Genomic DNA, 15,345 nt, shown 5'->3' with positions numbered 1-15,345 from the left:
CATGCACTAAGTTTTTTATAATTTAATAATAAATGCAATCATGCTATATTAACTGTTTATTGTATGTTTGCAATTTGGTATTACATATTTTTCCAGTTGTATAAAACACCAGTTTCAATTACTCTGTATAATACTCAAAAATGATGATTGATCTTAACATGTACAAGACATAAAATTAAAATCAGTGTGAGAGGTAAACACTTATCTCAATCAAGATTCAAACTCCATTTCTTTCCAGGATTTAGAGGCATTTCTCTTATATTGTTCTAGTTCCTAAAACACAAACACATACCAAAACACTTAGCATAACATTCCCAGTAAAATAATAATAAAATGCATACAGCTGTAACTTTCCAATCTACATGCAGTTTAAGGCTTCTAGCTATGTTTCTAAATCATACATTATCAAATTTTGAAATAGTACACAAAGAAATTTTGATCACATCTTACTAAAATTAAATAAGTTTAGCACTAGAGGCTGACTAAGTTGCTGTCAGGAGAGAGATCTAGATGTGATTTCCTCTCCTAGCTATTCACTTGCCAGGCCAGGCCAGGCCAAGCCCCAAATTGGAAGCACTATGGAAACATGGAAATTTGAGGCTATATATTGAATATACTTTAACTTTATTGCTTTGTTTGTGTCACAGAGCCCTAGATTACAATGGCAAAAATAGTTTCTTATGCACAATGGGTCAAAATTCAGGACTTTGTCCATTCCAAGTGGTGAACTCTGTACAAGGTACTGTCCATGAGACTCCTATGGGGGAAGGAAGCCATTTCACAGAGATTACTTTAACACATGACTGAAGTAATCCCTCCACAGCCCCAAAGACTTCAATTGGCCGGGGGAGGGGGTGGGGTGGGGCAGAGGACCAGCTGAGTCACAAAACTGTGGATCCACTCTGTTACCCATGCTAATTCATCAGGATCCTTTACAAAGCTGAAGCTTCACAGAGGGGGTGTGCATTCCATCCAAATCCAGCCCTTGGCCCTCTTGTATGAGTTGTTCTACTAGTGATAACTCTGTGGCCAGGGAGATGAAGCTAGATTTCCCTCTTCATTAGTATGCTCAATTTTGGCCAGAAAGTAGTAGCCTGAAACATTTCTTAAAAGATCACAAAGGGTTTATTTGACATGTACAGGAAGATTCTTCCCTCTACATTTATTTGTTTTTAATCAGCTATTCTGAATAATCCCTTTATGAGCTATATTTTAGTTGAATGAGATGTGTACATCTGAATGTAAATATAAGCAAAAACTAAAGATGTAGCATTTCAGAAGAAGTTAATCCCAGTGAGTACTGGGAAATCTTTAGGGAAAAAAGCTTTGAGGAACAGATTATTAAGAACAGCAGTAAAAGTTGTTACTGTGAAGATATTAAAAAGGCAGGCACTCAGAGGCAATCACCACTATAGCATAAAGAACAATAGCCGGTTAGACAAATGGACCTACATGACTTTATTCCATCCAAAAATATTACTATGAATTTTGATGCATATAAAAAGCTTTAGAAACATTAGCAGATAAGTTTTTATCTTTTTGTTTCATGCAGTGATGCGTACCGTATGGCATCATAGTTCTTAAAGATTTATGAGCAGAGTTATTTAAAAGTCACTATGTCTTCTTTACATAAACATGACTCCAAGTTAACTAAAGGATTGTATTATTCTAATTACAGCCATATAATTTTAGGTCTATCGTTATCTACTGTTTGCAATTTCAAAGATCAGTTATCCACCTGCTACTGCATTAGAGTAGCATGTTTAGCTATACCATACATATAAAAATTAATTATGCTGGAAATTCCCATTTGCATTCAATTAGTTTACATGAAATTTTGATATAGCACAGTTATAACTCACCAAACCACTTTAGTATTAGTTTTTAGCTACCAAAAAGACCTTCCTGCTATATTTTCAAGGAAATACACACTGTATCTGTGTTTTATGTTACAACTCTAACCTGAGGCTAGCTGCTTGGAGACTGAAGGAGGAAAGTCAGTGTGATGGCTTCCCTTTCTTGACCAGGATCTCTTCTGAAACTAAATGCTCAAGCAATAAGGAACCAAAAATCTATTGAGCCTTACCTCCCATGCAATCCTACTGCAATCAATGGGGTTGAATGGGCTGCAAGTCCAAACAGAATTTTGTGCAAGCTCTTGTCATAGCTTAAGAATTCATGCAAGGTAGTTGGTATGGCAGTCTATTAAAGGCAGCCATCAAGTAAGATTCTCAAGTGATTTAAACTGGCATAGCTCCATAAACTTCAAGAAATAGATGTTGATTTGCTGAAGAGCCAGCCCTTCTATTTAAGTGAATAAAGGAACGTATTTTAAGTCTAGCAGGCCTGTTAATAATCAGGACTCATTACTTTACCATGTTTTAAGAAGAAAAACAAAATAAGGCAGAGAGAGACAGAGAATGCACTGGATTTCAGTCATCCTTTCTAAAACCAGACAAAGGGATAGAACAACAGTGCTAGAAACCTTTGCAAATTCCAGAGGCAGTCTGCAGGAACCACAGTTCAGTAACTCTTGTAAATGTGACTGGCGGCAGGGGAGTTCCAGTAGCTTGTGAGGATGGGGTGGGAAATCAGAGAAGAAAAGGTGAACACAAACCAGTGATTAGTATGAGGACTGAGCAAGTGTCATATGAGTGCTATCTTGATTTTAATGGAATGGACAAGATAAAATAATAGATATTTCACAGGAATTATTCAGGCAAATTGACATGAAAGCCACACTTGTTTGCGTTTAATAGAAATGATGGTCATGAGGCTTGTGGAGAATAATGGGAGGCATAAGCTAAAACGATATAGGAATGGAGAAGATTTCTCCTAAAAAGTGAATATGGAAATAAAATATGAAGTAAATATATGCCCCTTTTGAGAAAAATGTACAACCTCAGAGTCTTGAATCTTCTTTTAATATAGATTTAAAGCTATTTTTAGTGGTTAAATCAAATGTTATTTCAGTACAACCTAACTAATCTGTACACCTGATAAAGTCACACAACGAAAAATTCTCTCTCCATACTTACCAAAGCCAGCATCTTTCATTATCAAGGGAGCCAGCATGCTGGCTGATGCAGATTCTCCAAACCCTTCGTTTTCCCGCAGGTTTGAGGCATTTTCCAATATCTTCAGGAAAATAGGTTTGTAGTAGTATTTTACAGTGTTTTGTAAGAAGGGGTGCTGCCATTTGCTCACAGAAAAAAGATTTTGAAGATAGTGTCTGATTTTCAGGGAGGTGTTGTTTTGTGTGTCTGATCTTGGTTAAGTCACTTGATCTCCATTTGCTTCAGTTAATCACTGCAGTTTTTTTAAATCATATTCTTCTAAGAATCAATGGTTCAGATCTATTTATCATTTAGGCACATTGGCCCTGATCCGTACAAGGTATTTAGGTGCCTCAATCCCTCTTTAGGCACCCAAGTCTATAATTTAGGTGCCACTGACATTTTCAAACCTACTGCTCAGCTGCTGCCTTAACCCTGTACCTTGGCTGAAAATTCTACTGGGCAGCAGGCTGTCTATGGGCTAAGGGTCTGTATTAAGAGGAGCTACACCCAAGTATCTTTAAGGAACTGGGCCTCCCTGCATCCCTGTCTATTGGTTTAGTCACCATGCCAAGGTGAATAGTAAAGTGATAAGAAAAGGAGTACTTGTGGCACCTTAGAGACTAACAAATTTATTTGAGCATAAGCTTTCATGAGCTACAGTTCACTTCACTGGATGCATTCAGTGGAAAATACAGTGATGTTAACTGTAAAATATTATTTATACAGATATATCAAAATACAGCTTGCTAAAAAATTAAAAATCTCAGAGTCAAGTGTTAAGTATTAAGGCCCCTGTAATAAGACATTTCATGATAACCTAAGCACCTTTCCAAATAAATTAATGGGAGTCCTCAAGATGCACATTTGGAAGAAGTCCCTTGAATACAAGCAAACATTACAATATAAACTTAAAAGCTATTAGCAATTTAAAATTCTAAGTACAGCTAACACACGTACACAAGTCTCCATTATGATGGCACAACACTAGTATTTAGACACTCACTACCTATTCAGGAAGTACAGCAACAGAAAATTCAGGGTACCGCAGGACCTTCAAAGAGATCAATCCTATACCCCACATCTGGGGTGACCTTGAATAACTATACTGAGGTAAAAATTATAGTGCTTTTCTGCACTAGGATTTTACAGAGATGACTATCTCAAGTTACCTATCTTGATGTAAAAAACCACCATTTTTGCGGTGAAGAAAAAGTCTTAGAACTTCAAATGTTGTTAGGTAATACATACCTCTTCTATTATGAAGAATTAAAATCCCATGGAATATTATAACAACCAAACTAATGCAACAGAACCTTGCTAATTTGCACTAGTGACAAAGAGACCCATTGCAAATGTAAGTCAGTTTTGAAAACTAGCAAGCGAACAAATTTTAAAAATACTCTCTTCCGATATTTTTGTCAACAGATATTTAGCTTTACCTAATTATAACTACAATTAACAGTAAACTTAATAAATGTAAAGAATATTTTGTGAAACTAATGAAATACATCCGTGCAGAATCTGCTACTAAATCTTTGATGAGTTGTGAGAAGATTCCACCAATGGCTCTGTGGATATGGGGAAAGCGGAGGATGTGATATACCTTGACTTTAGCAAAGTTTTTGATACAGTCTCCCACGGTATTCTTGCCAGCAAGTTAAAGACATATGGATTGGATAGACTATAAGGTAGACAGAAAGCTGGCTAGATCGTCAGGCACAATGGGTAGTGATCAACAGCTCGATGTCTAGTTGGCAGCCAGTATCAAGCAGAGGGTGCCAGAGGTCGGTCCTGGGGCCAGTTTTGTTTAACATCTTCATTAATGATCTGGATGATGGGATGGATTGCACCCTCAGCAAGTTCATGGATGACACTAAGCTGTGGGGAGAGGTACATATGCTGGAGGATAGGGATAGGGTCCAGAGTGACCTAGACAAATTGGAGGATTGGGCCAAAAGAAATCTGATGAGGCTCAACAAGGACAAGTACAGAGTCCTGCACTTAGGTCGGAAGAATCCCACGCACTGCTACAGGCTGGGGTCAGACTGGCTAAGTGGCAGTTCTGCAGAAAAGGACCTGGGGTTACAGTGGACAAGAAGCTGGATGAGAGTCAACAGTGTGCCCTTGTTGCAAAGAAGACTAATGAGATATTGAGCTGCATTAGTGGGAGCATTGCCAGCAGATCGAGGGAAGTGATTATTCCCCTCTATTCGGCACTGGTGAGGCCATATCTGGAGTATTGTGTCCAGTTTTAGGCCCCCCACTACAGAAAATATGTGGACAAATTGGAGAGAGTCCAGCAGAGGGCAATGAAAATGATTAGGAGGCTGGGGCACAGGACTTAGAGGCTGAGGGAACTGGGCTTATTTATTCTGCAGAAAAGAAAAGTGGCGGGGGGGGATATTTAATAGGAGCCTTCAACTACCTGAAGGGGGGTTCCAAAGAGGATGGAGCTTGGCTGTTCTCAGTGGTGGCAGATGACAGAACAAGGAGCAATGGTCTCAAGTTGCAGTGGGGGAGGTCTAGGTTGGATATCAGGAAAAACTATTTCACTAGGAGGGTGGTGAAGCACTGGAATGGGTTACCTAGGGAGCTGGTGGAATCTCCATCCTTTGAGGTTTTTAAGGCCCAGCTTGACAAAGCCCTGGCTGGGATGATTTAATTGGGGTTGGTCCTGCTTTGAGTAGGGGGTTGGACTAGATAACTTCCTGAGGTCTCTTCCAACCCTAATCTTCTCTGATTTTTTGTGCAGGTTAGTGATGTTCCAATCTATTTTACAAAATCAACATTAGAAAAGGAAGTATCTGATTATCTGGTATAGTAACCTAGATTGGAGCATACTTGGCAAGTTACTCTCCGTCATATCTTTACACCAATGGACAGGCAGAAAAAATATTAGGAAAGATATCTAAATTATTGTTTGCCACACCACTTTTTACAGTTTGCATGCTAAATGCTGGGATCCTGGAGCCTGTCAATGCAGTTAGCACAGAGGCAGCTCAAACAAAGTCTGCTTTTCTACTTCTGTGTGCCTTCTCACTATTCCATCCTGCTGCCTGATGCTACCATGAAAACAGAGATCATTTTTGTCAAAAGGGTTCTAGTAGTTTAAATTTAATCTTTGTTTCAAATTTGTAAATAGAACAGTTATTTACACTATAGTAACTGGATCTTTGAGATGTGTTGTTCACATGTATTCCACTTTTAGTGCATATGTGCCCCATGCACATGAGACTGGAAACTTTCTAAAAAGCAGTGTTTGTTGGGGCTGCACCCTCTAGCACCCCATAGCCACAGGCTTAAAGGGGCAGGTCAGCCACCGGCGTTCTCTAGTTCCTATACTAAGCGTGGGCAAACTACGGCCCGCAGTCCACATCCGGCCCATCAGACCTTTTAATCAGGCCCTCAAGCTCCCGCCGGGGAGCAGAGTCGGGGCTTGCCCTGCTCAGGTGCTCCAGCTGGGGAGCAGGGTTGAAGGCTTGTCCCGCTCTGCACGTGCTGTGGCTCTGCATGGCTCCCGGAAGCAGCAGCATGTCCCACCTCCTACGCATAGCGACAGCCAGGGGGCTCTGCACGCTGTCCCCACCCCAAGCACCGGCTCTGCAGCTCCCATTGGTCAGGAACCGCAGCCAATGGAGCTGCAGGAGCGGCGCCTGCAGATGGGGTACCACGCCTCCATGTAGAAGCTGGAGGGGGAACATGATGCTGCTTCCAGGAGCTGCGGGGGCAGTGCATGTGGATGGGGCAGCGTGTTGAGCTGCCTGGCTGTGCCGCAGTGCCTCCATGTCAGAGCTGGAGGGTGGACATGGCACTGCTTCTGGGAACCGCTTGAGGTAAGCGCCTCCCATAACCCACACCCTCGCCCCCTCCTCCCTGTGCCCCAACCCCCTGCCCTGACCTCAATCCCTCTCCCTTCTTCCAAACCCTTCAGGTCCCAGCCCGGAGTACCCTCCTGCTCCCCAAACCCTTCATCCCCAGCCCCACCCCAGAGCCCGCACCCCAACCCCCAATTTCATGAGCATTCATGGCCCATCATACAATTTCCATACCCAGATGTGGCCTTCAGGCCAAAAAGTTTGCCCACCCAGTCCCATTCTTAAAGGATATAAATTGACAATGACTCAATAGTAGCAGGAAGGAGCACGGGGGTTGAGGAATACATGTGGACAAAACATCTCAAAGAACCATAGTTATTGTAGGGTAAGTAACTGTTAGTTCTTACAATAACTGTTCATATGTATTCCACATCTGGTGACTGACAAGCACTAACTCATGTCCTGGAGGTAAGTCTACCAGAATAATTACTTCAGGACAATTCGACCAAAGAAGGCATTTGACCTGGAGTCCCTTACCAAGGAGTAATGCTGTGTGAAGCTGTGAACTGAACTCCAGATAGCAACTTTAAAAATCTGTGAAATTGGGATCCCTTGCAGTGATGCACCAGAGGCTGCCTAGTTTCTGGTGAAATTAGTCCTAACCTGCCAAGGCAGGTCTAAAAGGCCCACCTAGTAGTACCTCAACATGTTCCAAAACCCATTTTGATAATCTTGGAGTGGACATAGGTTGCTCCTATACTCTGTCAGCAAAGGATAGGAACAGTCCAGAAAAATTCCTGAACAGCTTCTTTCTGTCCAGGTAATATGAGAGACACTGGACAATGTCCAAGGTATAAAATTTGGTTTCTCCCCCAGTAGTCTGATGCTTGGTAAAGAAGACATGTAGGTGAATCATGTCTTTAAGATGAAAGTCAGAAACCACTTTAGGTAAGTGACGTCTCAGCCACTTTGTCCTTGTGGAATACTGTGTATGGAGGCACCATAAGGGCTTGAATCTCTGCTATTCTGGTTAAGGTAATGGCCACTTATAAAGACTGTCTTCACAGACGGACTGTACAAAGAATAGGACACCACGGGTATGAAGGGAGGATCCACCAAATTTGTTAAAACAATGTTGAGGTACCAGGAGCATGGGGTCTCTCTCATTGTCAGGAAGCCTTGATCAAGCCCATTGAGAAACCTAGGCATGGTTGGATGGGAGAAGACAATATGGCCTTCCACAAACAGGTGATAAGTGGAGACAGCCAATAGTGTACTCTACTGAAGTGATCTGAATGCTCTAAAGTGAGCAGATAGTCAAGGATGGCAGCAAATGGAGCTCCTAAAGGGGTTTGCTGCTTCTCTATAACCCAGATAGGGAATCTCTTCCATTTAGCAGTATAGGAGCTGAATCTGTGATGCTTCTTGTTCAGGTCAGATGTGAACAAGTCTATTCAAAGGTCCTGCTACTGTCACGGACCAGGGTGTAGAAGGGTCAGGTCTAGCGGTCAGAAAAAGGCAGGCAGAGGAACAATCACTGCTGTGGGCATAAGCATAGACCAGCCAATGGCCAATTACACTGCTGGAGTTAAGAGCAGTCATGGCAATTCCCCCCAGCCAATCAGGTGATCTAGCCAATTAGGGTCTCAGCTGCAATTAGCTAGCTGATCCCGGGCCCAGCTGCAGCCCGTCATTCCTGACACTACCTCTCGCAGCATCAAGGGTGCCTCCTAGCAGGTCTAGGGCCTGGTTTTTCAGGGTGAGCCCCGTGGAAGTTCTGCAGCAGGTCCAGGATGTGAATGTTTTCAACCAGTTCCCAAGATTGGTCGTTTACCCTGAAGCTCTCCCAGGTACAGGAATTTTCCCTGAACTCACCGGGAGTCAAGGCATTGTCGGTCTAAATATTCTTCTTGTCCTCAAATGGTTATTGGTGCTGGTGGTGGGCTGGAACATATTCTCAGGTTTGTGCTTAGGGAGGGAAATGTGAAATACCAGATGGATCTTGAGCTAAGCGGGTATTTGCAGCTTGAAGGCTACAGGACCAACTTATTCCAAGATTATGAATGGGCTCAGGTACTGGTGATTGAGTTGGCCGACAGGCGGGCCAATGTGAGGTTCCAGGTAGACAGCCAGACATTGTACCCCATGGCTAGGCTGGGGGAAGTTCAACTACCCTGGTCAGCATGATGTTTGTAAGTTTCCTTTGTGTATTTCAATTGCTCCTTGAGCTTTGGGTGTACTTGGACCAGGTGGACAGCCCAGTCTGCAGCTGCATGTACTGAGGCATTTGTGGGTACATCAGGATCAAACCCAGGAAAGAAAATGTAGGTTGCCAAGAATGGACTTTGTTGGGTTGAGGCATGGGTTGCATTGTTATAGGTGAATTCCACATAGTGGAGCAGAGAAAAACAGGCATCCCTTTTGGAAATTCAAGAAACAACATAGGTACTGTTCTAGAATCTGGTTGACTCATTCTGTTTGCCCATTAGTCTGCAGGTGGAAGGAAGACTAGGAGAGGGATTCTCTTCCACCAAAAATGGTGGCATCTTCCACCAAAAACGGAGGGCATCAGTCTGACGCGATGCCAATTGGTAGCCCACAGTTGTGGAAGATATTCTACAGAAAAAGGTGTGCTGTTTCTGGGGCAGAAGGGATGCAGTGGCATGGAACAAAATGTGCTGTTTGGCTTGGGAGATCGACCACAACTAGAATCACTGTGCACTCATGATAGCAAGGCAACTTCAAAATAAAGTCTATATATTAATTAGGCCAGGCTAGAGGGGGAATGGGCAAAGGCTGGAGATGGCCAAGCGGTTTTGAGCATGGGCTCTTGGTTCACGACCAAAGATCACAAGCCCTTACATACTCCTTGGTGCATACCTGTTGGCCAGGCCACCAGAAACTCTGCAATATCAGGTCCCGCATCTTGGATTTGCCAAAGTAACACGTGAGCAGCATGTCATGACATAGTTTCAGGAACTGGACTCAAGGCTGACCTGCCAGAATATAAATACAATCCTTGTGATAGAGGTGATCCTGCAGTCTGAGTTAAGAGCCCGACTGGGCATCTATGTTATCCAGGTCTGGCAGATCATGGTCACAAAGGAGTCATGGGGCAGCTGAGAATGGATGGATGGATGACATTAGATTGCTGTCAACTGAGCCACTGACAAAGTTGGACCCTTTAAAGATTGTGGAGGGAAGTTCCTTGCCAGGCTCAAGGTCCTCCTCTTTGAAGGACAGGGGATCTACTTTCTCATTTCTAGCCCCTGAGTGATAGATTACAACAAAAGGACAAATTGGGCAAAAAAGGAGATACCAGTGGATCTGACATTGATTGGGGGAGCTGGCTGGCTGGAGGTACTCTAGGTTCATGTGGTCCTTGAGAATTTGGGCTGCGAATCAAGCTTCTTCCAGGACGTGATGCCATTTTTCCAGTGCCACCTGGACTGCCAATAACTCCTTGCCCCTGACATTAAAAAAAAAAAATTAAGTCCAGGGTCATCGATACCAGCCTCATTAGTGGCATTCAGAAGTTGAGTGAGGGTCTTATGGTGGCCTCTTACTGCCAAAGCGTTGGTGGAACCGTTCTTGGCCTTTAGCTGCTTCCTTTGCTGGACCTATTTAGTGCTGAGTATGAAGGTTTGCATCTCCAGTCACTGTGTGATGAGTGCTCTTTGTGGGCTCTCACCTCTGCTAACTGAGCAGAAGATGAGGGAGGCTCTGTCTGACTCTGTAATGGACAGTGGCATTTCTTCAATGCTGAATAATCTCTGCAACCTGGAGTGAACCATCAGCTCATGGAGCATTCTGAAAGCAGTAGAATCTGGTTGGGTAGACCTCTCACCCTCAGGAGTTGATGACGCTCACATGGAAAAAAAATTTCAGGAGAGATTCCCTGGAATTTTGGGACCTTTTAGGAAAGGAGCAATATATAGAGTATTTACATGGTATGTATATGTATGATATGTATCCCTGACCATAAAAATGCAATCTACGTCAGTCAATATAATGGAAATACAAAACTGAGTACACAACTGCAAACAATATATACATTCCAGTATATATTACAAAATACGATCCAGTATATAGCAGAATTATCAACTATCCCAATAATCAGAGAAGTTCAAGACAAAATCGGAAACAGTGTTTCAGAAGTATGTCACAGTAAGACAACATTCAATCAACATGAAAAAAAGAGAAAAATGTACAAAATAGGGAACAAATTTATAAAAATAAAGGTCTTTAAGAAAATGCAATGACTCAGGAGGAATACTATAGTCAGAAGGTCTTTCTTAAAATGTTAGTGTTTAATCAAGAAAGTAAAATAAGTTAATATAATGAGAAATGTAATGGCAAATTTTATTTTAGGGTAAAATTCAGTCTTAAGACCACCAACACTCCTACTGCCCACGTGACCTACCTGTCTCCTAAGCGACCACTCATATAGCCCCAAGCTACAAACATGTGGCAGAATTTAGAAAGACACTATATCCCATTACAATCACTTGAGCTATCCAATCCCCAAACTACTACACCAAAACACACAAGATGTTATAAAAGCATAATACACCTCCTAGCTGCTTTATTATCTTCACTCTTGCAGATAGCTACTCTTCTTCCAACTTTGGCCTTCCTTCTTCAAACTTTGCTCTCTGTATCTTAAAGTATCTTAAAATTGCTGCTGCAAAAATATTTTCTCATCTGTCCTTCCAATCATGCACTTCTCTTTTAACTCCTTCATTTGTTTCCTCCTGTCTTTCATGCAAAATTCAAACTTCTTGTCTTTATCTTCAAGAATATGCACAATTATATTCCTGTTTACATATCTGCTCTCATCTTTTCATACTTTCCCAAGCCTATTTTCCTTGGTTTCCATCTGTTCTCTTGTGCCCTCTTCCATGCTGCCTTCTACACTTTGATTGGTATGTGGCAGATAAAGCATGAGGCTACACACTGAATGAGGACAATAAAAAGAAATATTGAGCAACTACCTATTCACTGAGGCAGAGGGGTCTTGGGGAAAAAAACAGTATGTAATCACATGACTAAAATCTGTTGTCTTGTTGTCAATTAGGGTGACCAGCTAATAACTGTGGAAAAAACAAGACAGGGGTGGGGAGTATTAGGCGCCAAAAAACGGGACTGTCCTTATAAAAACAGGACTTCTGGCCACCCTACTCATAATGCATATACACATAATACATGTATTTAATGTAATTTCCTAATTTAAAAAACCCAAAGCCATCTATTCATGAGTAGATTTCTCCCTGATTTCTACAAATCTGATAGACTCAGTGCTTAACGATGATCACGCATCAGTGAAAATACAATTTTCCCCTCCCGGACAAACTGGACTTGTAAAAGATGGAGATTGAACTCCACTCATTTGAAAGATAAACATTTTCAGAACTAAGCCACAGAAGACATTTGTTTTTTCCCCCCTAAGCAAGTGACACACTAGATGTATCCCAAGGGGTGGATCGGGATATACTAAAAGCCTTTATTAGGGGGCAAAACCATTTTCTTCCCAGAAGGTAGAAAGAGGGATAGACAGTTCCTGGAATTAACCGAACAACTTAAAGCTATGGATTTAGAATGTACAAGCTACCCCTCCAAATAAAAAAAAAATCTATAAAAATTAATTATTGTTGGTATGAAATAAACGGACTTACTTCTGCACAAGCTGAATTTGCTCTTTTTAGGCTTAAATAAACACACAAGTCAGGGGAGAGAGTGGAGAAAATTCTCACATACAGATCAAAAGTGAGAGGTCAAAGGTCCCAAATAGCGTCACTTAAATCAGAACAAGGGAGGTTATTACTAATCAGAAAGAGATCAATGATCAATTTTTGAAATTCTACCAGGCTCTATACAATTATGATTCACCACCTGCCCCAGAAGAACTGAGTACTTTTATTAAATCTCACAAATCTCAGAAAAGCAACAGCCCAGGATGGCCTCTCCCTTGCAATCAAAGGAACTAATCAAGGCCATGGGGAAAATGAGTCCGAGCAAGACCCATGGCCCTGATGGCGTACCCCTAAAATTCTACCAAAGTTTCAAGGAAACTCCAACTCCTATGCCATTATACATTTATGAATATCTTTTAAAGAAAGGTACCTTACCTCCTATGATGAGGGAAGTCCTAATTACTGTACTGCTTAAACTAGGTAAGGATGAACAAAAGTGTAACAGCTAGATCCATTTCTTTAATCAATACTGATATAAAATGCTTGCTAAGAGGCTTGAAAAAGTAATAAGTTATATGGTTAACCCCATCAGGTGAGACTTCTTAAAAAATCCACAGTTCAGACAACACACATCAGCTAATTAGCGTTATGGCATTTCATAAGCATGTTAGAAATTTCCATGCAATCATTTCCACTCAGTGAAGAGAAAGCCTTTAATAGAATGAACTAGCAATATCTGTTTTTTATCCTGGATAAATTTGGTCTGGGGAAATCATTTATTTCATAGGTAAAGCTGTTATATTCCAATTCCAACTCTTGTATCCTAAGAAACAGTACAGTACTCAAGCCATCTTTGATCTGTTTCGATGAACTAGACAAGGATGCTTCCTCTCCCCTCTCTTATTCAACCTAGCATTAGAACCACTTACAATATTAATTAGGGCACCCCAAGTCATTCCAGGAATCAAATCAAGGACTCAGGAAACAAAAATCCTTCTATATGCAAATGACATATTAAAAATCTGGATCAATCGATCCCAAATATTCCACAAACAACAGATAACTTTGGTAAATTCTCTGGCTGCAAGATTAATTGGGATAAGTTGGAAGCAATGAAATCTCACTGGATTTAACTGGAAGTGGCTTTTCTGTAGTGCTAATTAGATGACAGACAAATCTCAGAAATCTTGGTATCATGTTCCCTAAGGACATTAAAAAACATAGCCAAGATCAGCCTAGCCCCGTTAATCATGCAGTTAGCAAACCATTTAAATAGATAGCAGAAACTATGTCTCTACTTCAGGGAGAAATAAACATAATTAAAATGAATACTCTCCGGATTGGCTCCAGCAGGAAGCAGAATCGGTTTCTCTTTTACCCTTTCCTAGTGTGCTGCACTTGGACTACTACTGATTCCCTAAAGATCAATTACCAATTATGGCAGCCAGAAATACTTGAAATACTATGTCCCCTAAACTTAAAAATCACCCCTTTCTACATACCCAGGCCTCTATCTGAGGTAACTCAAAACTCGGTATAGCAGGCAACCCCATCATTTGGCCAGATTAGCTGATCTCCAAGATCCCTTTCCAAATCCAATTGATTGAAAATAGCACAGGTAGAAGGGAGGGGCTTCAGGAGTTGCAGTTGTGGTGGATGATAAAACCGTAGGTCTGAATAGAGCATCTCATGACAAGTGCTGCTCTACGGCATAATGCTGTCAGAATGTATGGACTCATGCCCAGATTGCTGCTTTGCAGATGTCCATAATGGGCACATTATTGAGGAAGAGAGTGCTTGGGTGGAGTGTGTGTGGGTCCCCAGTGGGGGTTGTAGCTGTTGATGATGATAACAAAAGTCAGTAGAGCAGGAGATCCATTTAGACAGCCTCTGCTTAGACATAGCATCTCCCTTAGATCATTTTGTGATGGAAATAACTTTGATGATTTTCTGAAAGTCTTTGTCCTCCCAATGTAAAATGCTAAAGCTCATTGGAAGTCCAGGGTGTGGAGTGTTGTTTCTCATTTATTCCCTGATGTTGTGGGAAGAACAATGGGAGATGAATGGGCTGATTCAGATGGTATGAGAAAACAACATTAGGTTAGAACTTGGGATGTGGTCTTACGGTAACTTTGTTTTTGAAAAATGTTGTGTCTGAGGGGTGTGCTATGAGGACCCCCCATTCTCCTACTCATTGGGCAGATGTGATAGTGACAAGAAAGACCGTCTTCATCAAAAGTTGGAGAAGTGACCACAAAACTAATGGTTCAAAAGGGGACCCTGTGAGGCATCGCAGCACCAGATTGAGGTCCCATGATGGAGTTGGGGCTCGTATTTTGGTGTAAAGGTCACAAAGACCTTTCAGAGAGCATTTAGTGATCAGGAGGCAAAGACTGAGAACTCATCCACTTTGTGGTGAAAAGCCGTGATTGCTGTGAGGTGTATTCTGTTCGAGCTCTTGGAGAGACCTGATTTCTTAAGTTCCAATATATAGTCCAGTACCATTGAAAAAGAGAGGAAAGTCACCATAATTTGTCTATTTTGGCACCATGTATTGAATCTCTTACATTTGTGCATGTAGGTATGTTGAGTAGTAGGTCTCCTGCTGTTTAAAAGAATGTCCCTTACCTCCTCTGAATTGGTCATTTTACTGTCTCAGAGTCATGGAGCAGCCATGCGTTCAGCTGAAGTCTTGCCAGTTTTGGGTGGTGGACCTGGTCCACATCCTGAGACAGAAGATGTGGTAGAAGGGGAAGAGTGCATGGTGGGAACATAGCC

General features: G+C 41.8%; 1 protein-coding gene across 2 annotated transcripts in view; it reads right to left on the bottom strand.

Moving 5' to 3' along the window:
- Positions 1-43: 43 nt before the first annotated feature.
- The window catches only part of DYNC2LI1 (dynein cytoplasmic 2 light intermediate chain 1), a 67,335-nt gene continuing 52,033 nt past the window's right edge, over positions 44-15,345 (bottom strand). For both annotated transcript variants that reach the window (XM_078852286.1, XM_073339097.1), the window contains 2 exons: positions 3,039-3,138; positions 44-273 (listed from right to left, as the gene is read on the bottom strand). In XM_078852286.1, the coding sequence (XP_078708412.1) occupies positions 257-273; positions 3,039-3,138 (117 nt within the window). In that variant the 3' untranslated portion in view covers positions 44-256. The remainder of the gene's footprint in view (positions 274-3,038; positions 3,139-15,345) is intronic.

This window comes from Lepidochelys kempii, chromosome 3, assembly GCF_965140285.1.
Source record: "Lepidochelys kempii isolate rLepKem1 chromosome 3, rLepKem1.hap1, whole genome shotgun sequence".
In the NCBI taxonomy this organism is placed as follows: Eukaryota; Metazoa; Chordata; order Testudines; family Cheloniidae; genus Lepidochelys; species Lepidochelys kempii.
This window is presented reverse-complemented; position numbering and strand designations above follow the sequence as displayed.